This window comes from Pongo pygmaeus, chromosome 18, assembly GCF_028885625.2.
Source record: "Pongo pygmaeus isolate AG05252 chromosome 18, NHGRI_mPonPyg2-v2.0_pri, whole genome shotgun sequence".
NCBI lineage: Eukaryota > Metazoa > Chordata > Mammalia > Primates > Hominidae > Pongo > Pongo pygmaeus.
In genome coordinates, this window is record NC_072391.2 from 21,489,734 (window position 1) to 21,516,617 (window position 26,884).

A 26,884-nucleotide genomic window follows, 5' to 3' on the forward strand; every position below is an offset into this window, starting at 1 on the left:
GCCCAGGAATCAACCACCGGAAGTGCCGGCCCTGAGAGGTGGAGTCGGGGTGGCAGCGGCGGCGGTTGCCAGGAGCCCGCGTTGCAGCCTGAGATCCGTAATATGGCGGGGAGGAGGAGGAGAAGGCGGCGGCGGACCGAGCTGCGCTCTGTCAGTACCATTTGAGCCATTCCCTTCCTGACAAGGCCCGTGGCGAGGGGAGAGGAGCTGAAGGGGCCGTGGGGGATCAGGTGTGTGCATGAGGAGCGGGCTCGAGCCTCGACGGGTCCGGGCTGAGAGGTGGTCTGGAGAGGCGAAATTGGCGCCCTGAGAAGCTGAGGGCGGGCTCTGTGCTGGGCTCCCGGGCCTCGAGCCCCCTGGAAAGGCGCCGGCTGTTGGGAGGCGGGACCCCGGGGGCAGCCAGCACCGGGCGCTGAGGTGATGCTCCAATGCCGGCCCCGCCTGGATGGCCCTCGGTTTGGAGTCTTAAATCGGAGCAGCTGGAGGAGGTGGGCATGGGGCGCTGGGGAGAGGGAGGGGGTCGTCCCTGGTGAATAAAACTCGGGCCAGAGCCGGAGAACCTCATCGTGGTGATCAAATTGTTTGGGCCGTTTTTCTTCTCCCTCCCACGGTGCTGGAGAGGGAGGCTTCCCCGGGGTGTGCATTGGCCATTTATGAGCCCCGGTTACCACAACCAAGGCCCTAGGAGCGCTGCTTACTTCGCCTTTGCCACTCTGGGGCATAAACTTGAGGATAATAAAGTGATTCCCCTGGAGCTGCTAGATGGTTCCCACCCTTTGATTCTATTCTGGTTACGATCCAAGCTCCCTACCCCCAGTTTAGGCAAATGGCAGCCATCTCGAGATTGATTTGACGGGGAGAGGTCTAGGGACAGGGAAATGAGGAAGCCGTTGTCCCCTTTTCTATATTTTTCAGTTTCATTTGAATCCTACGGGGAACCAAGCACTGTCGCTGCCCTCCAGGAATTCATACTCTACTGCTAAAAATCGTCATCATCATTATCCTCTTAATAAGAAAAGCAGTCCCCATTATTTGTTGCTTTCTGCGTGTTCTGCACTATGCTAATTGCCCTACATGCATTAGTTCATTGAATTCTTACAAGATTCCTTTGAGACGGATACCGTGATTATCCCTCAGAGGAGGAAACAGGTGTGGGGATGGTAACTGGCTTGCCAAGAACTTGCAGCTAGTATGCATCTGAATAAGAAATCTTCCCCTTTACCGCTTTTACAAGAAGTTTGCGTCTTTGGCGGAACTGATGGGCAAAGAAACACTAGGTTGTGCAAAAAAAGCAGGATCTGTTCTGTGTTACTTTTACTACTCCTTTCAGTGACATGTCTGGCAGAGCACGGGTAAGGAGCAGATAGGACCATGAGTCTATGGGGTTTGCAAAGAGGCTCATTTGGACAAGGGTCAGTGGTTCTCTGTGGTATAAATGGAGAAGACAGGACATGTCTGAACCTGCTGTAGCTGACAAATTATTACTGGAAGTGGACCAGTGATGCCTGATGGCAAGATATAGGGCAGTAGATTAGTGGTTGGGGTAGCCTTGTAGTCAAGGCTCCCTTAAAATAAAACCTTGCTGACAGTGGTAATTGTATTGTGAAAGGCATAGTGTCCTCTTGCTTAATCACGGGATATAGACTGCTCACTTCTTAAATGGTTACCTTTGCAGTTTAAGAGGTACCAGTTTCTCTGGGAATAGAGCCATGGTGAAATTTCCGTTCTCTAAATTCCACTCTTCCTTGCTAGCTTCGGTGTATAGTACGCCTTCTTTTTTTCTTCTGGTTTACATTATTGTTTGAGCTTATTATTATTCTTACTCATTTATTCAATACTTTTATCAAGTGCCTGCTGTGTGCTGATACTGTTCTGTGTAATGGGGATTCAGTGAACAAGACTGAAAAGGTACCTGTACTTATGGCGCTTACATTTTGGTGGAGGAAGACAGACAAAAATCAAGGAAATAAACACGATAATTTCAGATAGTGGTAAGTGCTATGAAAGTTGGGAAACAGCAGGGTAATGTGATAGTGATAGAGGCAGAGTTAATTTAGATGGGGTCATCAGGGATGCCTTCTCTGAGGAGGGGATATCCAAGCTGAGACCAAAGAATAAGAAGGATCCAGTCATGCTCTAAGGATCATCTAGTAATTTGTATAATCTCCATATTAGCACTCATATTTAAATGAGTAATGCGTTGTCATATGCTGTGTTGTGCTGTAATAATAATATAGTACTATACATCTGCAAGATGTAGGACATACATGTACTATTTAAGGGATGTGCATAACTTTCTGAAACAATGAGGCATAGCTCTATGATGCTGAAAGAAAAATAAAACTATGGCCATACAAGTATTATATTTCCTTAATAATTTACCTTACTTCTAAAATTGAATTTCATGCTTTGCTTGAGTATCCATAGAAGATATATTACTTTATTTGTATAATCTATTTACATTCTGTGTATTGCTGAATGCATGGCATGATTAAAAAAATAAAATATTTGAGCCGAAATGGGGTTAAGAAATAATGTGAGTTGAAACCTAGACCTAAAAAAAGGCTATGCCTTAAGGTGTTTTATTGTTTTTACTTTTGCTTTTTTAAAATAAATAAAAGCTTGTAAAATAGTCTCACTCACGCTGTAGAGAACCATTTGTTTGTCATTAGAGTCCTACTCTGCATAGATTGAACACAAATAATTACAATTGATTGAATAGTAGGAAGAAGTTTTGTTATTGATTAAACTATTTAGTAAAAAATAGCATTATATCTTATTTTTGTATAACCTGATTGTAATTTTGACTATTTTTTTTCCCATTTCTCATTGCACTATAATTTGTCCCTGATACTTTGGTATACTGAATTTTTAAGTACTTTGAGGCCTACCGAGGACATATCCTATTTCATCTTTGCATATCCCACATCATGAATTGAATTTCCCTGCCCTCTCTTTTTTTGTTAAGAAACTAATTATTTTAAAATGAAGACATAAAGGAACATCATTGTATTCTATTTTCTGTTTCCATAGTTCATACCCTTGCTGGTTATGATTCTGATAATGTCTTTTTATTTTCCCTTGCTTATTTAAAGGAAACAGTGCCACACATAATGCTGTGCAAATAAGCAATCAATATTTACTGTTTGCTAAATGAATGAATGTGATGCCTAATCCCTCCTGGTTACCTTGTATTTTCATAATCACAATTTCCCAGAAACTGTGAAATTACTGGGATTGTTTTAAGTAGTTCGGTGATGGTTCCAATTTTCAACAATAAAATATAATTAATATCAGAGCCAATCGATTTGCTGTTTTTTTACCTCTGACTGAGTTGGCTGGTGCCCATGCAGTCCAAGTATAGTGTTAAGATAGGCAAATTGAGGCAGGAGGATTGCTTGAGTCTCGGAGTTTGAGACTATAGTGCACTGTGATTGAACCTGTGAATAGTCACTGGAATCCTGTTTGGGCAACATAGTGAGACCCTATCTCTTAAAAAAAAAAAAAAAAAAAGATATGAGAGTAACCTTTGTACTTCAAAATAGAAAATTTTTAAAAGTAAAAATTTTAAGTAGGCTTTTTTACTATGGTCTTTCTACCTTTGTATGATATAGTTTTTCTTGTGTAGATAAGTCCTGTTAAAGAAAATATAATATCCTGTTTTACAATCTGAAGTTAGTAAAGGTTTACAGAACTTTGTTTCCTTTAAGAAGGTTTTACTGAATTCTTAGCTAAATTAATCCCATTTAAAGATTGATTTACATGCAATAATATTCAGAAATATTTAATATATAAAGTAAATCTTAATTGGACAGGTTCTTGAGGTGAATTACCATACCCAAGAATTAGCTCCTGATCAGTAAGACAATTCTGGGAGGACCAGTTATAGGAATTGTGAATTATAGGGACTCTCTCATGCTCTACAAAATCTGCCAAATAATTAAGATCTGTTTTTCCCAGTACATTAAAAATAACATTTTTCTCTCTTGTAGTGTGACTGTGGGAAGATGGAGGAGTATGAGAAGTTCTGTGAAAAAAGTCTTGCCAGAATACAAGAAGCATCACTATCCACAGAGAGCTTTCTCCCTGCCCAATCTGAAAGTATCTCACTTATTCGCTTTCATGGAGTGGCTATCCTTTCTCCACTGGTAAACTTGCTTTGTTTTTAAATAGTTTTTTTTCTGTAGTGAACAACTAAAACAGTTCGTGGAAAAACAAAAGAAAGGCTTATAAACATTTGAAGAGATGCCCTTATTCAGAATTAGAGAAATGCAAATGAATTAGCATTTTTTACTTACTATTATAGATTGGCCAAGACCTAATAGAACCTTGTGTTCCTTAGATTGTGGAGAAAATGCACTTTTAATGCACTTTTGCTAAGAGAATCAGTTTATTTTATTTCTAGATAAAGCAGTTTGGTAGAATTTAAAAGCATACATAGCCTTTGGGTCAGCAGTTCTATTTTTGGGTATATCCTACAATTATATGTGAGCCTAAAGAAATAAGTACAAAGTTACGTTAGCATTGTTTAAAATAGCAAAGGTGGACGAACAACCTAAATGTCCATCAGTAGTGGAGTAGTTTAACTATGGTCCATTTTATAAAATCTCATACATACCATTACAGTAAGGCAGATGTAAATGTTGAGGCATGGAAGGATCTCGATGATCTAGTGTAAAACACCGTGTGCAGCATGCTGTCAGGGGCAGTATAGAGTCATGATTAGAGGTCCAGGCTCTGGGCCAGGCACAGTGGCGCACACCTATAGTCCCAGTGCTTTGAGAGGCCGGAAGGAAGAGGATTGCTTGAGACCAGGAATTAAAGACTAGCCTGGTCAACATAGCGAGACCTCATCTCTATAAAAACATTTTAAAAACTTAGCCTGGCACAGTGACATGTGCCTGTAGTCCCAGCTACTCGAAGGCTAAGGTGGAAGGATCGCTTGAACCTGGGAGTTGCAGGCTGCAGTGAGCCAGGATTGCATCATTGCCTGGACTGCATCATTGCCTGGACTGCAGAGAAAGACCCTATCCCAAAAGAAGGAAAAAAACTCCAGCCTGGGCTACAGAGCAAGACCCTATCCCAAAAGAAGGAAAAAAAAAGTCTAGGCTGTGGAGCCTTCTGGCCTGGGTCCAAATCATTGCTTTGCTACTTACTTGCTGTGTAAACTTGTGGTCCATTTTCTTATTTGTTAAATGGGGATAAAATAGTGCCTACCTCATAAGGCTATTTTGAAGATTAAATGAATTTGTAGATAAAAAATGGTTAGAATACCACCTGGATCATAAGAGGTACCCAATATAAGTTAACCATTTGGGTTTTTCAAAGGATGGCTATTCCTTTTCTGGGGAGTGGTGAGAGAATATAGGATAATAGGGAAGACACTTCATCATACACCCTTTGATACTAATTGGCTATTTTAAAAATATATATGACTTTATTTTAAATCACAAACTAATATTAGAAAAAAGTGAGCTTTAAATTTATTTTTTGGTATAACAGGAGTTAAGAGATTAATTTTAATTAATTGAATTGAATTTTTAAAGACACCAGAGCTAACTGCCAACTTTTTGTGATGAAACTTTCAAACATACAGCAAAGTTGAAAGGATAGTGCCATGACCACCCATAGATTTACCATTAGATTAAATAATTTTTAACATTGTTGTCATCTTTGCTTTATTGTGTTTGTGATTTTTATATACATGTATGTGTGTGTGTTCGTATGACATACATTTTAAAAAATTGCCTAGCTATTTGAAAACCACAGAGACCTGACACTGCTCCCCTAAATATTTTGGTGTACATCTCTTAAAAATAAGGACATTCTCCTATGCGAAGCCCCAAAACCATTATCACATCTTAAGAAAATTAATAATTTTTAATAATATCTAATAATTCTGTTCATATTTAAATTTTTCCATTTGTGCTCAAAATGCCTTTTATAACTTTATTCCCCCAATCTGGATCCAAAGTTCACAATTAGTATTTGCTTGTTATGTTTCTTTATTTTAATCTAGAACAGCTACTCTACGTCTTAAAAACAATTTTTTTTATTGGTTGGGCATGGTGCCTCACACCTGTAATCCAGCACTTTGGGAGGCTGAGGCGGGTGGATTGCATTACTTGATCCCCAGAGTTTGAGACCAGTCAGGGCAACGTGGTGAAATCTCATCCCTACAAAAAATACAAAAATCAGCCGGGTGTGGTGGCGCGCACCAGGAGTCTCAGCTGCTCTAGAGGCTGAGGTGGGAGGATCACTTGAGCCTGGGAGGCTGAGGCTGCAGTGAACCCTGATCATGCCACTGCACTCCAACCTGGGTGACAGAGTGAGATACTGTCTTTAAAAAAAAACAAAACTATGATACTGAATTTTTAAAGAGACCAGAGCTATTGTCTTGTAGAATTCCTTAGAACTTGGATTTGTCTCATTGTTTCCTAATAGTGATATTTAACTTGTTTCTCTAGTCCCTGTAGTTCCTATGAACTGGAAGTGAAGTTTGATAAACAGGTTGAAGATTTTTGGAATTCTTTGAAGATAGGGCTGGGCGGGGTGGCTCATGCCTGTAATCCCAGCACTTTGGGAGGCTGAGACCACCCTGGCCAACATGACGAAACCCCGTCTCTACTAAAAATACAAAAATTAGCTGGGCGTGGTGGCGGATGTCTGTAATTCCAGCTATGTGGGAGGCTGAGGCAGGAGGATCACTTGAACCCAGGAGGCGAAGGTTGCAGTGAGCCAAGATCCACTGAACCCAGGAGGCAAAGGTAGTGAGCCGAGATCGAGCCACTGCACAACGGCCTGGGCAACAGAGTGAGACCCTGTCTCAAAAAAAAAAAAAAAAAAATGTAATCTCAGCACTTTGGGAGCCCGAGACAGGTGTATCACTTGAGGTCAGGTGTTCGAGACCAGCCTGGCCAACATGGCAAAACCCCTTGTCTACTAAAAATATAAAAATTAGCTAGGCATGATGGTGGGTGCCTGTAATCCCAGCTGTGCGGGAGGCTGAGGCAGGAGGATCACTTGAACCCAGGAGGCGAAAGTTGCAGTGAGCCAAGATCCACTGAACCCAGCAGGCAAAGGTAGTGAGCCGAGATCGAGCCACTGCACAACGGCCTGGGCAACAGAGTGAGACCCTGTCTCAAAAAAAAAAAAAAAAAAAAGAAGTAATCCCAGCACTTTGGGAGCCCGAGACAGGTGTATCACTTGAGGTCAGGTGTTCGAGACCAGCCTGGCCAACATGGCAAAACCCCTTGTCTACTAAAAATATAAAAATTAGCTAGGCATGATGGTGGGTGCCTGTAATCCCAGCTGTGCAGGAGGCTGAGGCAGGAGAATCGCTTGAACCCAGGAGGGATCGGAATCGCACCACTGTACTCCAACCTGAGACTCCATCTCAAAAAAAAAAAAGGAATTCTTTGGAGATGATGCCCTGCACTTCATACTAAATTAAATCAGAAGTTACATAATGTTTAGTTGCCCTCTATTAGTGATGTTTAGTTTGAACACTTGCTTACAGTAGTGACTGCCAAATGGCTCTTTAAAGTACACATTTTCTCCTTTTGATTAGCAAGTAAATTGTATAATGATTCCTTGGTACCATGCAATTAGGAAAAAGTTTTAAAACAACATATTTATCAGCTATTTAATAACATTGCTTGATTTAATGTGGACCAAAATGTCTGGGGCTTGTTGTATAGGGTCTATGACTCCATCTGTTATTTATTTATAAGCAAAATCTGATGTTTATGGACCTAATCCACACTTTTATGTTGTATTTGATAGGTGAATATTGCAAATTTTGAAATAATTTTTTAATGATATATTTTCTATTTGTATAAGTCTACGATAAGTCTTGACTGTTAACAGTGACTTAATTTCCCAGGACTTAATAATTAAGATTGAAATCCATTATAAAGAGATGCTTAGAAGCCTTCCATTTTTTAGGTACATTATATTTTTATCGGAAGGTAGAGTGAGGTGAAAGAAAAGATGTATTCTGCTTTTGTAGGCAAATAATACATTATCTGTTTCTTTTATCATTAAACCTTTGGACATTTTTTTGAGGCAGCAAAGAGTTAAATTGTGCACTGGTTAGAAAATTAAAAGTTGTAGAATCCAGTTGACCCAGTGAAATAAGATACTGAACGTGGGCCGGGCGCGGTGGCTCACGCCTGTAATCCCAGCACTTTGGGAGGCCGAGGTGGGCGGATCACAAAGTCAGGAGTTCGAGACCAGCCTGACCAACATGGTGAAGCCCCATCTCTACTAAAAATACAAAAATTAGCTGGGTGTGGTGGCGCGCACCTGTAAGCCCATCTACTCTGGAGGCTGAGGCAGGAGAATCGCCTGAACCCAGGAGGCGTAGGTTGCAGTGAGCCGAGATCGCACCACTGCACTCCAGCCTAGGTGACAGAGCAAGACTCCATCTCAAAAAAAAAGGATACTGAACGTGAAGTAATATTCAAGTGAAGTAATAAAAAACTCAGCAGTGGCCAAAAGGGCTTTAATTTTATTTCTGTCATTTTAGAACATTTGATTAGTGAAGAAACTTTTTTCTTTTTATCTTTTTAACTGAAAATAATTTACACATAGCAATATGCACAGATCTTAAGTGTTAAAGTTCCATGAGTTTTGATATATGGCATACACATGTATAACTCACACCCACACAGGATTTTCTTCACCATGGAAAGATCTCTAATGTCCCATCCCACTCAGTACGCAGACCACAGTTCTGATTTCTTTCACTATAGATTAGTTTTGCCTGTTGCACATGTTTTTAATCTTTCTGATTCAGAACTTCCCGATTTTATGATACTTTTATCGTGGGAAATAATTACATTTTTATGATGTTTTGCAGCTTAACATTGAGAAAAGAAAGGAAATGCAACAAGAAAAGCAGAAAGCACTTGATGTAGAAGCAAGAAAGCAGGTTAACAGGAAGAAAGCTTTACTGACTCGTGTCCAGGAGATTCTTGACAATGTTCAGGTGTGTGATTTCAGCTGTTTCAGTTATAATAAAGAAATCATAAGATAAGCATTGATGATAATTTTTCTGAAATATATTTGCACTTAACTAATTACTAATGTACTTTACTGTTACATTTGAGAAGCTTCATAATTTGTGATTTTCCATTTCAGTTACTCCAAAGAGAATGTACTTGCTTGTTAGTGATGCCCAGTACTTGAATCAGAGGATATTTACACAATGGAACCATACACTGAATATAATTGCTTATTGTTTGCATCTTATGACTCTAAAAACATTGAATTCTCAGTGACAAAATGATAGAATTGGGTATTACTGTTTACCCCAAACTAATTAGACTATTGACTAAATGACCTTATTCTCATTCTTTGCTTAAGTAAATAACTGCCTCCAATTTTTTTTTGGTGAAAACTCTTAGATACACAAAATGCAGTTTAGATAACATTGAATTGTTTAGATGCATCCTATGTCTAAAAACTATTTAAACAACACATCTACACCTTGTGCAGTTATTTTTAGATTTGAATAAACAATTTGTTCTGACATTTGGATCATTTTGTACTAAAAAGAAAAACAAATGAATTAGATTGAACGAATGATTTCTACAACATATAGCAGTGTTCTGCTGGTAACATCTTTTTGTTTCTTCATAATCTTAGGAGTTTGTGGTTTGTCTGTTTAATTCGTATCAGATGACACGTGTATAATGAACCTTAAGGGTTCATTTCTCTGTTGGTAGTGTAAACCGAAGAAAACTGAGGCGAGTCTCAATCGATTTAGAGGTTTGTTTTGCCAAGGTTGAGGATGTGCCAAGGAAAAAGAGACAAAAGTTACAGTAGAATCTTAGCTTGTGCTTTTCCAGAAGAGGTTTTGAGGACTTCAGTACATAAAGGGGAAAGAACAGCAGGAGGGGAAAGAGGAAAGAAAAAAAAAGGAGGGTAGGTAATGAGGTAAGTGATCACATTTTTGTGAGGCTTTGGTTAGCACTCACTGAATCCACATGTCGCATGAGAAAGGTGGGGGTAGAGGAACAGTCAGTTATGCATTCATCTCAAGCTCAATAAATCTGCATTTTACATAGGATAAAGTAAGCAGAGTAGAGGAAGAAGTCAAATGTACATTTGTCTCCAAAGGGATGATTTCTAGTCATCTTTGGTCTTTGTCAGTATCTTGTCAGAGTGAGATTCAGCAGAACTCGGGGTTGGTGTAAAGATTTTGGGGCCTACGAGGAATTTCCTTGTGAGCAATTTGCAAGAGAGTCTACCTGGGTAGATAGGTGGCCTTCTATTTTGCAGTTATCTGTTTAGGAATAAAAGGAAGGCAGTTTTTGTGTGACTCAGTTCCTAAGCTTTACTTTTACCTTTGACATGTGAGTTTCCATTTCAGTTACTCGAAATCCCTATGTAATGAGTCTTCAGAATCTGATGAAAAAGTCAAAGGATATATAGAAAGAGAACAATCTAGATGCAGTCTGAGAGGTAGTATGAAGAGAATTGTTAATGAGAGTCACAGTGACTCTCATTTGACATAGTTGAGTTTGGGGTCCTGAGATTTTATTTCCGTTTCACAGTAGTATATAGTGTGTGGGTAGTAGATTTCATTTTGCAGATTATAATTACTGTCCATATTAAGTTTAAAAAATGTATTGAGTAGCACTAATTTAACAATAAGAGGTGGGGTTTTTACTTACTAGATATTTCCTGTGATTGAAATGAAAATGGCATATCATTCTTGGTCCACTGAGGGAAGATAAAATATACTACTAATAAAATTGTTAAAAGAGCATGTATAATGTTGAACTGTAATGAATTAATTATTCAGATAGGAAAATTTTATATAATACAATTAGATTTCTGCTTCACCTGTAAAACCTAAGATTCTATGATAGATTTTTTTCTTGTTATTTAACTTGTCTAACTAAAGGCTCATTTTAGTGACGTATAAACAACATAGCTTCCGAATATCACAAATGTGAAATATTTTGTATAAGGAAATCATCTGTTTTACTTAAACCTGTGAACATGTTCATGGATTTCATAAATATGCATCCTTTTTGTTTTATTTTGGTCCTGAGGCTGTGACTATGTATGTCTTGTACTGTTGATTGCATAGTACCTGGAAACCTTTTTGCATCTTTTTTGTTTTATTTTGGTTCTGAGGTTGTGACTAAGTATGTCTTATTGTACTGTGTATTGCATAGTACCTGGAAACCATTACCTGCCTTGGGATTTGTAAGGTAAAATAGGAGAGCCATGTGGTCTAGAAAAAAACAAGTACATTCAAAACAACCAAAAAATATTGTAATATTCAGACTTTTTTTTTTTTTTTTTTTTTTGAGACAGAGTCTCACTCTGTCACCCAGGCTGGAGTGCAGTGATGCGATCTCAGCTCACTGCAAGCTCCGCCTCCCGGGTTCATGCCATTCTTTTGCTTCAGCCTCCTGAGTAGCTGGGACTACAGGTGCCTACCACCAAGCCCAGCTAATTTTTTGTATTTTTAGTAGAGATGGAGTTTCACTGTGTTAGCCAGGATGATCTCGATCTCCTGACCTCATGATCCGCCCGCCTCGGCCTCCCAAGGTGCTGGGATTATAGGTGTGAGCCACCATGCCCAGCCAATATTCAGGCTTTTGATGTCTATATTCATATGATAATACAATGATTTTTGCCAGTTTAATATACAGATGTATAATTACCTTTAGAAACTATCCTAGTTCTCTTTTTATTCTTTTGCAAAGTTGGATTATTTAGATACAAAATATCTATTTTTACATTTATTTATTTATTTATTTTTGAGACAGAGTCTCACTCTGTCACCCAGGATGGAGTGCAGTGGTGTGATCTCAGCTCACTGCAACCTCCGCCACCTGGGTTCAAGTGATTCTCCTGCCTCAGCCTCCTGAGTAGTTGGGATTACAGGTGCCTGCCACCATGCCTGGCCAATTTTTGTATTTTTTGTAGAGATGGGGTTTTGCCATGTTGTCCAGGCTGATCTCGAACTCCTAGCCTCAAGCAATTCACCTGCCTTGGCCTCCCAAAGTGCTGAGATTACAAGCATGAGCCATCTCATCTGGCTTTACATATATTTTACTTTTTTTTTTCTCGTATATATAGTTGTTCTCATCCTTATCTACCAAATGTTTACCTATTTTGGCTGTTCTGAAACTCATTAACAAGTTGCTGTTTTAACTAAGCATCAATTAATCGAATTGAATTTTGTTTTAATGAATTGAGTTTTAAGTTGAAATATTTCTTATTTCTAAATAATTTAGGCTGCATGGCCGGGCTATTGTTTACTACAAATTTGCCTCATTTTTTGGAGGGATTTTAGTTAAACTTTGGAGTAAGCATGTGGGTGCAGGAGTCTTATAACTGAATCATTTTTACTTAATCGATGTCCTGGACAAGTTAGTCTTTGTTAGAGAGGGAATCATTTACGTAAGACATTTCATTACTTGCTGTTTATTGCATATATTATTATCCTTGGATGATAGCTATCCTAGGAGGAACAGTTGGTAATGTTAATAACATGACTAGAAGAAATTTAAGTGCTTCTATTCTAAGATTAAATTGCACATGGATATATGAATATATCTGTGTGTATACACATATATATGTTCATATTTGTATCAGATTAGATGTTTCTTTTTATAACTCTTCTATAACTCTTTTAATATTAGGCAGGATGACCAGTAGGCATCTTTTCAATAATAATTTGAGCCTCCTGTGATACGGGATACCGTAGAAACCTGTCATCTTAGTTTTTCTTTATGTTTTGAAATGTCAGGATTCTGAATCTTCAATTTCAATTTTATTTTAGAAAACAGTGAAATCAGAGACTTTTTGTACAATAAGGAAATATTAATTTTTAAATTTCCTGTTTCAGGTTAGAAAAGCACCTAATGCCAGTGATTTTGATCAGTGGGAGATGGAAACAGTTTACTCTAATTCAGAAGTCAGAAACTTGAATGTTCCTGCTACATTTCCAAATAGCTTTCCAAGCCACACCGAACACTCTACTGCAGCAAAGCTTGATAAGATAGCTGGGATTTTGCCATTGGATAATGAGGACCAATGTAAAACTAATGGAATAGACTTAGCTAGAGATTCAGAAGGATTTAATTCTCCGAAGCAATGTGATAGTTCCAATATTAGTCATGTAGAAAATGAAGCTTTTCCAAAGACCTCTTCAGCAACCCCACAAGAAACTCTTATTTCTGATGGTCTCTTCTCAGCAAATGAACAACAGGATCTACCACTTTTGGCAGAAGTCACCCCAGATCCCTATGTAATGAGTCTTCAGAATCTGATGAAAAAGTCAAAGGAATATATAGAAAGAGAACAATCTAGACGCAGTCTGAGAGGTAGTATGAACAGAATTGTTAATGAGAGTCATTTAGACAAAGAACATGATGCTGTTAAAGTGGCTGACTGTGTAAAAGAGAAGGCCCAGTTGACAGGCAAACACTGTGTCTCAGTTATTCCTGACAAACCAAGCCTTAATAAATCAAATGTTCTTCTCCAAGGTGCTTCCACTCAAGCAAGCAGCATGAGTATGCCAGTTTTAGCTAGCTTTTCGAAAGTGGACATACCTGTACGAACTGGCCATCCCACTGTTCTAGAGTCTAATTCTGATTTTAAAGTTATTCCCACTTTCGTTACCGAAAATAATGTTATCAAAAGTCTTACAGGTTCATATGCCAAATTACCTAGTCCAGAGCCAAGTATGAGTCCTAAAATGCACCGAAGACGTTCCAGGACATCATCAGCGTGTCATATACTTATAAATAACCCAATAAATGCCTGTGAATTAAGCCCTAAAGGAAAAGAACAGGCAATGGACTTAATTGTTCAAGATACTGATGAAAACACAAATGTGCCCGAAATTGTGCCAAAGTTACCAACTGATTTAGCAGGAGTTTGTTCAAGCAAGGTTTATGTGGGCAAAAATACATCTGAAGTCAAAGAAGATGTGGTTTTAGGTAAATCAAATCAGGTATGTCAATCTTCAGGAAATCATTTAGAAAATAAAGTTACTCATGGATTTGTTACTGTGGAAGGTCAGTTAACATCCGACGAGAGAGGCGCACACATAATGAACAGTACCTGTGCTGCGATGCCAAAGCTGCATGAACCATATGCCAGCAGTCAGTGTATAGCAAGTCCAAACTTTGGAACTGTGAGTGGACTCAAACCAGCCAGTATGTTAGAGAAAAACTGCAGTTTGCAAACGGAACTGAATAAGTCTTATGATGTAAAAAACCCTTCTCCTTTATTGATGCAAAACCAGAATACGAGACAGCAGATGGACACAACTACAGTGTCCTGTGGAAATGAACAATTTTTGGATAACAGTTTTGAGAAAGTTAAACGGAGACTTGATTTAGATATTGATGGTTTGCAAAAAGAAAACTGCCCTTATGTCATAACAAGTGGAATAACTGAACAAGAAAGGCAACATTTGCCAGAAAAAAGATACCATAAGGGATCTGTCTTCATTAACAAGAATAAAATGTTAGGAACTAGTTCCAAAGGTAAGGCATCTTTGAAGTGTTTGATACCTTCTATGCAGATAATACCTTTATTTTAATACTCTTAATTGACATTTTTGGGAAAAAAATGGTCTTTATTCATATGGGCACTTAATTTTATTTATCTTATTAGAAAGCATATAGTCAGCTACAGTTTATTGCCATTTGATAGGCTTTCTTAAAGATTTTCTTGAGACAAGGTCTGGCTCTATCACCCCAGTTTGGAGTGAAGTGGCATGACTTCAGCTCACTGCAACCTCCACCTCCTGGGCTCAAGCCATCCTCCCACCTCATCCTCCCAAGTAGCTGGGACTACAGGCTCATGCCACCATGCCCAGCTAATTTTTGTATTTTTTGTACTGTAGAGATGGGGTTTCCGGCATGTTGCCCAGGCTGGTCTCAAACTCGTGAGCTCAAGTGAGCCTCCCGTCTCAGCCTCCCAAAGCTGTGGGATTACAGGCGTGAGCCACGGCACCCTGCCAGGATTTTCTTTTTTTGAGACAGTCTGGCACTGTTGCCCAGGCTGGAGTGCAGTGGCACAACCTTGGCTAACTGCAACCTCCACCTCCCGGTTCAGGCAATTCTCATGCCTCAGCCTCTTGAGTAGCTGGGATTACAGGCATGAGCCACCATGCCTGGATGGATCTTCTTATTTAAATGATGAAGCTTTCATAGTCCACTTGGTATTATTGAGAATATTAATAATTGGAGGAAACAGTTCTTTTTTTTTTTTTTTTTTTTTTTTGAGACAGTCTTGCTCTGTCGCCAGGCTGGAGTGCAGTGGTGGGTTCTCACCTCACTGCAACCTCTGCTTCCTGGGTTCAATTGATTTTCGTGCCTCAGCCTCCAGAGTAGCTAGGATTACAGGCGCGTACCACCTGGCACGGCTAATTTTTATATTTTTAGTAGAGATGTGGTTTCGCCATGTTGGCCAGGCTGCTTTCAAGCTCCTGGCCTCAAGCGATCCACCTGCCTCAGCCTCCCAAAGTGCTGGAATTACAGGCGTGAGCCACCGCACCCAGCCCCAAACAGTCTTGCCTGAAACATCACTTACAGTTTTAATTCACTGTATTGCTATGAGGTCTTTCTTTTGTACTATAGTTTCTAATGTTTATTTCAGTTTGCTTTTTCATTTGTAGTACAAGCTTCATGTAATTGGCCCTTCAGTAAACACTTTAACATGAAATTATCAGACAAACTATCAGAAATAAGGCTCTGAGTAGGTGGTTCAAGAATGGTTCTTTAGGCCGGCGCGGTTGCTCACGCCTGTAATCCCAGCACTTTGGGAGGCCGAGGTGGGTGGATCACTTGAGGTCAGGAGTTCGAGACCAACCTGACAAACATGGCGAAACCCCATCTCTACTAAAAATACAAAAATTAGCTGGGCGTAGTGGTGCACATCTTTAATCCCAGCTACTTGGGAGGCTGAGGCAGGAGAATTGGATGAACCCAGGAGGCGGAGGTTGCAGTGAGCTGAGATTGCACCATTGCACTCCAGCCTGGGTGACAGAGCCAGATTCCGTCTCAAAATAATAATAATAATAATAATAAAGATTCTTAATTAATAAAAATTATTATTTCAATTTTTTTCTGTTGTATCCATTAACAGCAATTTATTAAAGTACGTTTTTCTCCTTCATTACCCCTTACTTTGTTGTCATGATTGATAATTCTTTATTACTGATATAGAAGACATACAAATCAAGTAAATTAAGCTCTTAGGGCTTATGGGAAATACAGGGTTGGGTCAGACTGCTTAAAACCTGTGCGACTTTATTTTTTTTTTAATTTTTTTTTTTTTTGAGACAGGGTCTTGCTCCGTCACCTAGGCTGGATTGCTGTGGTGCGACCTCAGTTCACTGCAGGCCTGGGTTCAAGCGATTCTCCTGCCTCAGCCTTCCAAGTAGCTGAGATTTACAGGCATGTGCCACCACGCCCAGCTAACTGTTATATTTTTTGTGGAGACAGGGTTTCACCAGTTGGCCTGGCTGGTCTCAAACTCCTAGGCTCAAGTGATCAGCCCTCCTTGGCCTCCCAAAGTGCTGGGATTACAGGTTTGAGCCACCAGCCCTGGCCCATCCTGTGCAACTTTATAAGAGCTCTAATAAAAACAACCACTTACCTGGGGAGCCAACTTGGATCCTCCAGGTAGATAGCATAGCAAGGCAAGAGGCTGCCTCAGTGAATATCAGAAGTACATAAGACCAACAGCGTGGAAATTTCTTTTTTTTTTTTTTTTTGAGATGGAGTTTCACTCTTGTTGCCCAGGCTGGACTGCAATGGTGCGATCTCAGCTCACTGCAACCTCCGCTTCCCAGGTTCACGTGATTCTCCTGCCTCAGCCTCCCAAGTAGCTGAGATTACAGGCATGCGCTTGTATTTTTTTAGTAGAAATTGGGTTTCACCATGTTGGTCATGCTGGTCTCGAACTCCTGACCTCAAGTGATCCACCTGCCTTGGCCTCCCAAAGTACTGGGATTACAGACGTGAGCCACCACACCTGGCCCATACTTGGTATTTGTACATTTCAACATGTCTTACCACCACATTCCATTTAGGAAGCTTGTATTATCATAATGTTTTCTCTTAGTTAGTAACTAAAATATCTGGAATTTTAATGTCCAGTCCTTTTTGAAACCTCAAGCTGAGAAAGCTTTATACCATCAAGGAAACACTTTCTTTGAAAATCAAAACGAGGCAAAACTACAAGCTACAATACCAGAGATCCTGGAGGACAACTGTCAAAAAAACAAATGGTGGTAGGATGCAGTTGAGGACCACATCTGAAAGTTAAGTAGAGTCAGGAGAATCTTGTCTGAATATATAGTCCTGGGTCTGTCATTTCAGATCAGGATGGGATCTGTTGAATGAATGGGTAAAGGTGATGCAATACAGGTCTTACTTTATTGAGTAGCATGAAATAAAAGGAGTGGAAAAGGTGATGCAATACAGGTCTTACTTTATTGAGTAGCATGAAATAAAAAGAGTGTGGTTCGAAGTAGAAACCCAGCTATATCTTGATTGTATTATGTCAGATCCAGGAATACTCTCTTGTCAGAAGGATAATTTAAATTGATGGTATAAAATATCAGACATTAGACTTGTAGTGAATTTTCTAAATTGAGGAAACATGTTTCTTTTCAGAAAGCGAGGAGTTACTAAAAAGCAAGATGTTAGCCTTTGAAGAAATGCGGAAGAGACTAGAAGAACAGCACGCCCAGCAGTTATCACTACTCATAGCTGAGCAGGAAAGGGAACAAGAAAGACTGCAAAAGGTGAGGAATGTGGAGGGAGATACAACTGGTAAGTGAAATTTAGCCAAGGATACCTGTGAATTTTGGTCATGTATAGAATACTTGTAATTTTTTCCTCCATATATCTTAAGGTAGGGGAGTCATTTTGATACGTGAATGGTATTTTTTGTCAAAATATGAAGTTTGATATTTAGATCCTTATCTAAAAGTAATTGCATAATTTAATGAGAATATTTTATTGAATCCTTGATTTAAAGCTTAATATTTTAAAAAGGTATTTAATAAATAGGTGCTAAAGTACACATTCTGCAGGAGTTATATCATAAAAATGACACTCGTGCTGGTCGTGGTATCATGAGCCTGTAGTCCCAGCTATGCAGGAGGCTGAGGTGGGAGGATCGCTTTAGCCCAGAAATTCAAGGCTGCAGTGAGCTATGATTTCGCCTTTGTGTAGCCACTGCACTCCAGCCTGGGCAACAGAGGGAGACCCTGTCTCTATAAAAAGAAAAAAAAAAGAATGGCACTTGTTATATTATAATTAATAATTTAACTATACATTATCACATATTAAAATAAATTATAGCCTGGGCGTGGTGGCTCACGCCTGTAATCCCAGCACTTTGGGAGGCCGAGGTGGGTGGATCACCTGAGGTCAGGAGTTTGAGACCAGCCTGGCCAACATATAGTGAAATCCATCTCTACTAAAAAATACAAAATGGTGGTGCACACCTGTAGTCCCAGCTACTTGGGAAACTGAAGCAGGAAAATCACTTGAACCCGCGAGGTGGAGATTGCAGTGAACCGAGATTGTGCCACTGCACTCCAGCCTGGGGGACAGAGCGAGATTCTGTTTCTTGAGATAAGAAAGAGAGAGAGAGAGAAAGGAAGGAAGGAAAGAAAAGAGGGAGGGAGGGAAGGGAAGGGAGAAGGAAGGAAGGATAATTTGAGAAAGAAAAACTTGAAATAAATAATAATTGCTGATAATTACATGTACTTTTGGCTAAGCCTAAAATGATATCATTTTGGGACATAATTAGAAGGTTTAGCATGTTACAATAAACTGTTCATGTATAGGAAATAGAAGAGCAGGAGAAAATGTTAAAAGAGAAGAAGGCAATGACAGCGGAAGCCTCTGAGTTGGACATTAACAATGCAGTGGAATTAGAATGGAGAAAAATAAGTGACTCTAGTTTGCTGGAAACAATGCTGTCTCAAGCGGACTCACTCCATACTTCAAATTCAAATAGTTCTGGTAAATATTTAAAAATCCTTTTACATTTGGGAAAATGATCCTACAGTAAGATATTTATTTGGCACACTATAAGATTATATCTCCTGTTTTCGAATGATTCCATGTCCCACCCTCTTTGCCAGCTGCTTAGTAACCAGTGAAAAATGACATGATAGGAGATCAAAGACTTGTGAGCAGATGTTTGTGAGCAGAGTTTACCTTTGCTAGGAAAAGATCAGGAAATTTGGCTCAGAGCCCAGTCTGATCATTCATGCAGCAGGTGATATACTTCAAGTGAAAACAGTTTGCTCTCTCATGAGTGATCTTGAATTACCTCTAATTCCCTAGTCCCTTTAAATAGCTTATCTTCATATCTCAATTATCCTGAGATGCTGTTTGTGTTGAAAAGATCCATCTGGTACGTAAGCTTTAAAGTCCATAAATATTTTAAGTCGGCAGGTGGGTCAGTTTTGGAGGCAGTTGTTATTCTTAATGAGTGTCACAAGTGTTTATTGGGATGTTCTTCGTATTCTAATTATATGACATCAAGTATAATACTATATGTATGTTTCTCTAGGTTTCACAAATTCTGCCCTGCAATATAGCTTTGTTTCTGCAAACGAAGCACCATTCTACCTCTGGGGATCATCAACTAGTGGCTTGACCAAACTCTCAGTAACAAGGCCTTTTGGAAGAGCCAAAACTAGATGGTCTCAAGTGGGTAAACTTAATGATACATGCCATCTATCTATTTATCTTTTCTTAAGAGCTATATTATCTTAGACTGTATAAATGAACACCAATAAACATTGTGTCTGTCTTCTTTCTCCTAGGTTTTTAGTCCGGAAATACAAGCAAAATTTAACAAAATAACTGCGGTGGCAAAAGGATTTCTTACTCGTAGGCTTATGCAGACAGATAAGCTGAAGCAACTTCGACAAACTGTAAAAGTAAGATTCCTGTAAATCGTTTGTATTTCACTTCTGTGTTAGTTTCTATCAGTCTCGTGACAGCTGAGCTAACAGATTAGTTCAGAACTTAAACGCTTTTTAGTCATTGTAATCTAGGCAGTTTTAGAAGTCTGATTGTTGCGGGAAGTCAGGGACCCCGAACGGAGGGACCAGCTGGAGCCGCAGCAGAGGAATATAAATTGTGAAGATTTCATTTTAATATGGACATATATCAGTTCCCAAATAATACTTTTATAATTTCTTACGCCTGTCTTTACTTCAGTCACTGAACATAAATTGTGAAGATTTCATTTTAATATGGACATTTATCAGTTCCCAAAATTAATACTTTCATAATTTCTTATGCCTGTCTTTAATCTCTTAATCCTGTTATCTTCATAAGCTGAGGATGTACATCACCTCAGGACCACTATTGTGTTAACTCTAAAAATTGATTGCAAAACATGTGTGTTTGAACAATATGAAATCAGTGCAACTTGAAAAAGAACAGAATAACAACGATTTTCAGGGAACAAGGGAAGACAACCATAAGGTCTGACTGCCTGCGGGGTCAGGCAAAATAAAGCCATATTTTTCTTCTTGCAGAGAGCCTATAAACGGACGTGCAGTAGGGAAGATATCGCTAAATTCTTTTCCTAGCAAGGAATATTAATAATTAATACCCTGGGGAAGGAATGCATTCCTCGGGGGAGGTATATAAACGGCCGCTCTGGGAGTATCTGTCTTACACAGTTGAGATAAGGACTGAAATGTGCCCTGGTCTCCTGCAGTACCCTCAGGCTTACTAGGATTGGGAAACTCCACCCTGGTAAATTTGTGGTCGGACCAGTTCTCTGCTCTCGAACCTGTTTCCTTTTGTTTAAGATGTTTATCAAGTCAATACGTGCACAGCTGAACATAGACCCTTATCAGTAGTTCTGATTTTGCCCTTGTCCTGTTTCCTCAGAAGCATGTGATCTTTGTTCTCCTTTTTGCCCTTTGAAGCATGTGATCTTTGTGACCTACTCCCTGTTCTTGCACCCCCTCCCCTTTTGAAATCCTTAATAAAACTTGCTGGCTTTAAGGCTCAGGTGGGCATCTCGGTCCTACCGATATGTGATGTCCCCCTCGGAGAACCAGCAGTAAAATTCCTCTCTTTGTAGTCTTTTTATTTCTCATCCAGCTGACACTTACGAAAAATAGAAAGAACCTACGTTGAAATATTGGGGGCTGGTTCCCCCGATAATTGTTAATCTTTCTCAGATAATATTATGAATAACATATAAATGAAGCAGTTTGTGTGTTTTTGACTTGCTTGAAAGTGAGTGCTGTTTGACTTCTAATAAGTAATAGTTTTATTTATGTTTTTGGTACAGTCGGTCCTCTATCTCTGGGTTCCACATCTGTGGATTCAACCAACCATGGATCAAAAATAATTCAGAAAAAACAAATGATGGTTGTGTCTGTACTGAACATGTACAAATTTTTTTTTTCTTGTCATTATTTCCTAAACAATATAACAACTATTTATGTAGCATGTACATTTATTAGGTATTTTAACTAATCTAGAGATGATTTAAAGTATATGGGAGATGTGCTTAGGTTATATGCAGATAACTATTTTATATAAGGGACCCCATCATCCTTGGATTTTGGTATCTGAGGGATTCCTGGAACCAGTCCCCCACAGATACTGAGGAAAGACTGTAATTTTGGATTGACTGAGAAAAAGAAAAAAGGAAACTCCGCAGTGATCACAAATCTTTCTAGAAAAATGTTTTTGAAGGAGCATTTCTTTTTTCAGGATACTATGGAATTCATAAGAAGTTTTCAGTCAGAAGCACCACTAAAGAGAGGCATTGTTTCAGCTCAAGATGCTTCACTTCAGGAAAGAGTGTTAGCTCAGGTAAATACATGGATCCTGAAGGCTTTTAAGACATGGACATATTATATTTTTTTATTTAATCACTGAAAATAGGTTTCAATGAAAACTATTTTAATCTTTTTCTATAAATAAGTGTACATGGTATATAGTATTCCTGAACTCTAACCTCATCTTTTAAATGTATACAATATTTTCTTCTCTTTTGCCTAGTTGCGAGCTGCCCTGTATGGTATTCATGACATATTCTTTGTAATGGATGCAGCTGAAAGAATGTCTATTCTACAGCATGATCGAGAAGTTCGCAAAGAGAAAATGCTCAGGCAAATGGTATGTTATATGATTTCTAATGAATAGAGTTCTTCTGGGTTTAGGGTAATTGATACTAAATGTCAGTTTTGGTTGACTTCAGCACCCTTCTGATAATTCTTAAGCACAAGTAATTCCTGGAATTACTAGCAACATTTAAATCTGTAGACAGATTTAAAAGAATTACATCATTTAAGAATTACATATTGTTTTCTGATTGGATTTTAGAGTTGAAGCTTTGAATGTTTTGCTCAGATGGCTTATACAATCTATCAGCTGCTCCTGATTGAATTTCCTTGAATTCAGTTATAATGTGGGTTTTGCTTTTTTTGAAATCTGAGTTAGAAAACAGGCTCCAAGTTAATTTGAAGTATATCAGAGTTTGTGATTTGAATCAATTATCTTAGTGTGATTGGCAAAGGAAAAGCAAGCAAAATTTACATAATTCTAATTATTTAATTCTTAGAATTAGACTGCTTCAAAAATACAAAACAAGATGATTTAACTAAATTAAAAATGTTAGTAGAGAGAAGCTTTTCCAGGCAATTTGGGATCATTCTGTATTACAATATAGTGGCATTAATTGGTTCCAGTAGAGTTTGACGTTACTTTTGTATATTAAAGGATAAAATGAAAAGTCCACGAGTGGCTCTTTCAGCTGCAACACAGAAGTCTCTTGATAGGAAGAAATACATGAAGTAAGTTTTTTATATCATGTCATGTTAGTTATCAAACCAATTAATTGTAGTCATCTGTTGGTCTATTTGCAAATTTAAATTTAGAAATAAAGAAGAGTTAATTTTTCTGCAGTTGAGCTGATAGAAATCCCCTTTATATAAAGAAATTTATTAAAATCAGGTGCTAAAATCTCATTTCATCTTAGATGAATTTATTTACTAAATTTGACAACATTCAACTCATATAACTGATAGCTGATCAATCTTAAAAACAGTTAATCTTTATATTCAGTGCCTAAATATATTCCTTTTTTGATGTCCTAAAGGTTTCTTGGGAATAAAGACTTAATGGGAAAAATATCTTAATAACTTTTTAAAAAAATTCTTCTTTCTTGAATGCAGTCTTTAATATGCTTAGTACAGGTCTTCCAGTAGTACACCAGCTTCTAAATGATGATTTGTTTCTGTCATCCTGTATTACATTTGTAAGCATGTTTTCTTCCCTTCTCTAAATACATTATGTCCTTATTTTTATATTGTGTTAGAGCTGCTGAAATGGGAATGCCAAATAAGAAATTTCTGGTTAAACAAAATCCTTCTGAAACAAGGTGAGAAAAATCACTTAGTCTTAATGAGAGGCTTTTTGTTTTTTATAGAAAAAAAAAATTGGCTGGGCACGGTGGCTCACGCCTATAATCCCAGCACTTTGGGAGGCCAAGACGGATGGATCACCTGAGGTCAGGAGTTTGAGACCAGCCTGACCAACATGGAAAACCCCATCTCTACTAAAAATAAAAAATTAGCTGGGCGTGGTGGCACATGCCTGTAATCCCAGCTACTCAAGAGGCTGAGGCAGGAGAATCGCTTGAACCCGGGAGGCAGAGGTTGCAGTGAGCCAAGATTGCGCCGTTGCACTCCAGCCTGGGCAACAAGAGTGAAACTCTATCTCAAAAAAAAAAAAATTAAAAAATTAAAATTTAAATCCCAAACTTCATTTTTGTTGACTTTGTTCTACTTGACATCAGTAGAACACTTCTGGCTGAATGGGTCGGGGGTGGTCCTCAGGCTCAAGATTCATACCAATACCTGGCCATATACCTGGTAACATGTCAGACCAGATGTGCCTGGAGCTTTTGTAGGACATGCTATCTGTGGTAGAAATTTTGAGCATGATATGTCTTGAGTTCAGTTACACAGTCCAGAGGATCTTTGATACTTATTTAAAAACCTTAGAAAGCTAACTTAAGCTGGGCTGGGAGCAGTGGCTCATGCCTGTTATCCTAGCACTCTGGGAGGGTGAGGCGGGTGGATCACGAGGTCAGGAGTTCAAGACCAGCCTGGCCAAGATGGTGAAACCCTGTCTCTACTAAAAATACAAAAATAAAAGATACAAAAAGCCGGGTATGATGGCGTGTGCCTGTAATCTCAGCTACTCAGGAGGCTGAGGCAGGAGAATTGCTTGAACCCGGGAGTTAGAGGTTGCAGTGAGCCAAGACTGCACCACTGTACTCCATCCTGGGCAACAGAGCAAGAATCCGTCTCAAAAAAAAGCTAACTTAACCTGGGCACAGTGGCATGCTCCTATGGTCCCAGGTACTCGGGAGGCTGAGGCAGGAGGATAGCTTAAGCCCAGAAATTCAAACCAGTATGGGTAACATAGTAAGACCCATCTCAAAAAAATAAATAAATAAAAAATAAAGAAAGCTAAAAAGTGAACTTTAATATTTCTGACCTGTTTTTTACTCCTGTAAAATGAGAGCGATACTTTCTTCTCTCACTGGTTTGAAGGGAAAAGTTAGCTTTTGTAAAGCGTATGTATAAGAAAATTATCTAAAAGCACAAGCGTTAGTCTATATGTTGGACATTTCTTTGCTGATAAAAACCTAAGGTTTGGACTCTTTAGTGAGCAAAATATAAGTATCATATTAATCTGCTTTAGTCGATTTGCTCTGCTTTGTAGTAATATATAGGCCATATTATTGCATAGTTGACCTTTACCTTACGGTTATCATCTTTCATCCATTGAAAGAAAATGGGAAAAAATGGAATTTAACCTTTTAAATTAATTTTTTATTTAATTTGTCAACAGAGTCCTTCAGCCAAACCAAGGACAGAATGCACCTGTTCATAGGCTACTTAGTAGACAAGGGTAAGAATGCCACACACGGGTATTGAAAACTACGGAAACCAAGATTAGATTTGAGAGGGAAAAATAAATCTAGTGTTCTTTACGTAAAGGATAATGGTTTTTCAATGGGATTTTTTTTCTTTATAGCATTGGGAAAGATATTTTAAAGTTTTGTCTTCAAATGTAACCCTCTTGGTGTACTGTTGTGTATTCTAATTACTGTCTTATGTTGGCATGTTTTTACTTTTCATTTCATACCATTTTACTCATAAAGTATTTTAAATATCCATATAGTAAGTTCAGCATCACCGAAGTGATTCTCCAACAGAGTATGACTCATGCTTATAGTCTCCTGCTGAAGCCAGAGTTTAGCTTTCCTTACTGTGAGCATGCATGAGACTTCAGTTCTTTTCAAGCTTATTTGTGCTTTGGACAGTTGATGCAATGTGATTGCTTTCTTTGAATTTTGAACATTTAGACCTTAATGCCAGTGACTTATTAATTTTTTTATATTCAATTAGAACCCCTAAGACATCAGTGAAGGGGGTTGTGCAAAATAGACAGAAGCCTTCACAGAGCAGAGTGCCTAACAGAGTGCCTGTTTCAGGTTTGTAGAAAATAAATTCCTGAAGCCCATTCAATAGAAGGAAGTGCACAAGCTGCCCCATAACTCAGGCCACAGAAGTGGAATAGATTGTCTTTCCTTGCCACCATAATTTTGGCATATTCACAGTCATCTTATTAGTGTTCTTTGGTCTTAGCACTGTATGGCAGTCAGGAAGTCTTAGTAAAAGTGTGATTCCAGTCTTCATTTCTATAATATTTCTATGGAAAGCACCATGTATTTTTCATTCTGAAAAAATTGTAGAATTTGCCATGCTTAATTCAGAAAACCTTTTTATTTAATGAATAAAAGATAATGATCATCTCTGGTGCTAAGTCTGTGCATTGTCTGTTCAGCTTGGGGAAGTGTATCTGCACATAAGGGGATAAAACTTTCTCTCTCAGACTATAAGATCACATGTGAATATGCCAGTGGGAGGAGGGCTTCATATTTTGCTCAGTCCAAAGCTTGAGCTAAATCTCTCCTTATGTTCATTATTTGAGGATTAAGAGCTAAGCTAAAAACTGTATTTTAAAATTCTGTTTATGGTGGCAAGAAGACAAACTCATTCTTGAGCTAATTCAAAGCTCTTAACCAAATGCTTTAATATTTTTTAGGTATCTTTGTTAAGACACTTTGATTAAGCTCACTTAAAAATTATGTGATCCATTTAAAAATACTTTCCAAATGTTGTGCTTTAACTATGCTGCTTTCTAGACATTTACAAGAAACCTAAATTAATCACCGGGCATTGAAGATTAAACCTTTAATCAATTTTAATCTTTCCATTAATATACAATTAGGCAAATTTTAGAGCTTTTATTACTAAGTGATTTCCTTCCAATTAGGAGGGAACAAGCTATTGATCGTAACTTTGAAATGATGGCTGACCTTTTTGTATGTATGTAGTGAATGTAATTCATAGTGTCACACATATATAGGATAATTTAAAAGGTCATCTTTGGAAATCATTGTGAGTGACAGTTAATGGAATTGTCTTAAAGGATTACATAGCTGAAGATACTGTTTACTCCAGAGGCAGTCAGAATAAGCTAATTTGAAAGATAACCATTTGAAAGGACTCAGACCAAACACCAGACCTGTGGAATTTTAAGACATTTTCTGTTTTTCTCATGTTAGTATTCTATATTGCACTGAAACTTAGCAAGTTGGAAAATCATTGAGGAATTAGTATTGTTTTGCCTGATACCAATTTGCCACAGTGACTACTCTCCATGTTCTTTTCTCATGCATTTCATCTCCACTATTTGTCACTTGTGAACTTATAAGCAAAATAGCAAGTACTGTTTCTATTCAGCAATACTCA

General features: G+C 38.4%; 1 protein-coding gene across 6 annotated transcripts in view; it reads left to right on the plus strand.

Moving 5' to 3' along the window:
- Positions 1–35: 35 nt before the first annotated feature.
- The window catches only part of CCP110 (centriolar coiled-coil protein 110), a 30,361-nt gene continuing 3,512 nt past the window's right edge, over positions 36–26,884 (plus strand). Inside the window, exons 1-15 of one of the 6 annotated variants that reach the window (XM_054454187.2) lie at positions 36–230; positions 1,849–1,991; positions 3,993–4,148; positions 8,864–8,992; positions 12,878–14,525; positions 17,667–17,797; positions 18,851–19,028; positions 19,585–19,724; positions 19,841–19,957; positions 21,762–21,863; positions 22,053–22,169; positions 22,773–22,846; positions 23,371–23,433; positions 24,915–24,974; positions 25,475–25,560. In XM_054454187.2, coding sequence (XP_054310162.1) covers positions 4,008–4,148; positions 8,864–8,992; positions 12,878–14,525; positions 17,667–17,797; positions 18,851–19,028; positions 19,585–19,724; positions 19,841–19,957; positions 21,762–21,863; positions 22,053–22,169; positions 22,773–22,846; positions 23,371–23,433; positions 24,915–24,974; positions 25,475–25,560 — 2,986 coding nt within the window. In that variant the 5' untranslated portion in view covers positions 36–230; positions 1,849–1,991; positions 3,993–4,007. Of the gene's footprint in view, positions 489–1,848; positions 1,992–3,992; positions 4,149–8,863; positions 8,993–12,877; positions 14,526–17,666; positions 17,798–18,850; positions 19,029–19,584; positions 19,725–19,840; positions 19,958–21,761; positions 21,864–22,052; positions 22,170–22,772; positions 22,847–23,370; positions 23,434–23,481; positions 24,891–24,914; positions 24,975–25,474; positions 25,561–26,884 lie in introns of those variants that run through there. The other 5 variants (XM_063655221.1, XM_054454189.2, XM_063655222.1 and 2 more) reach the window with 5 other exon arrangements.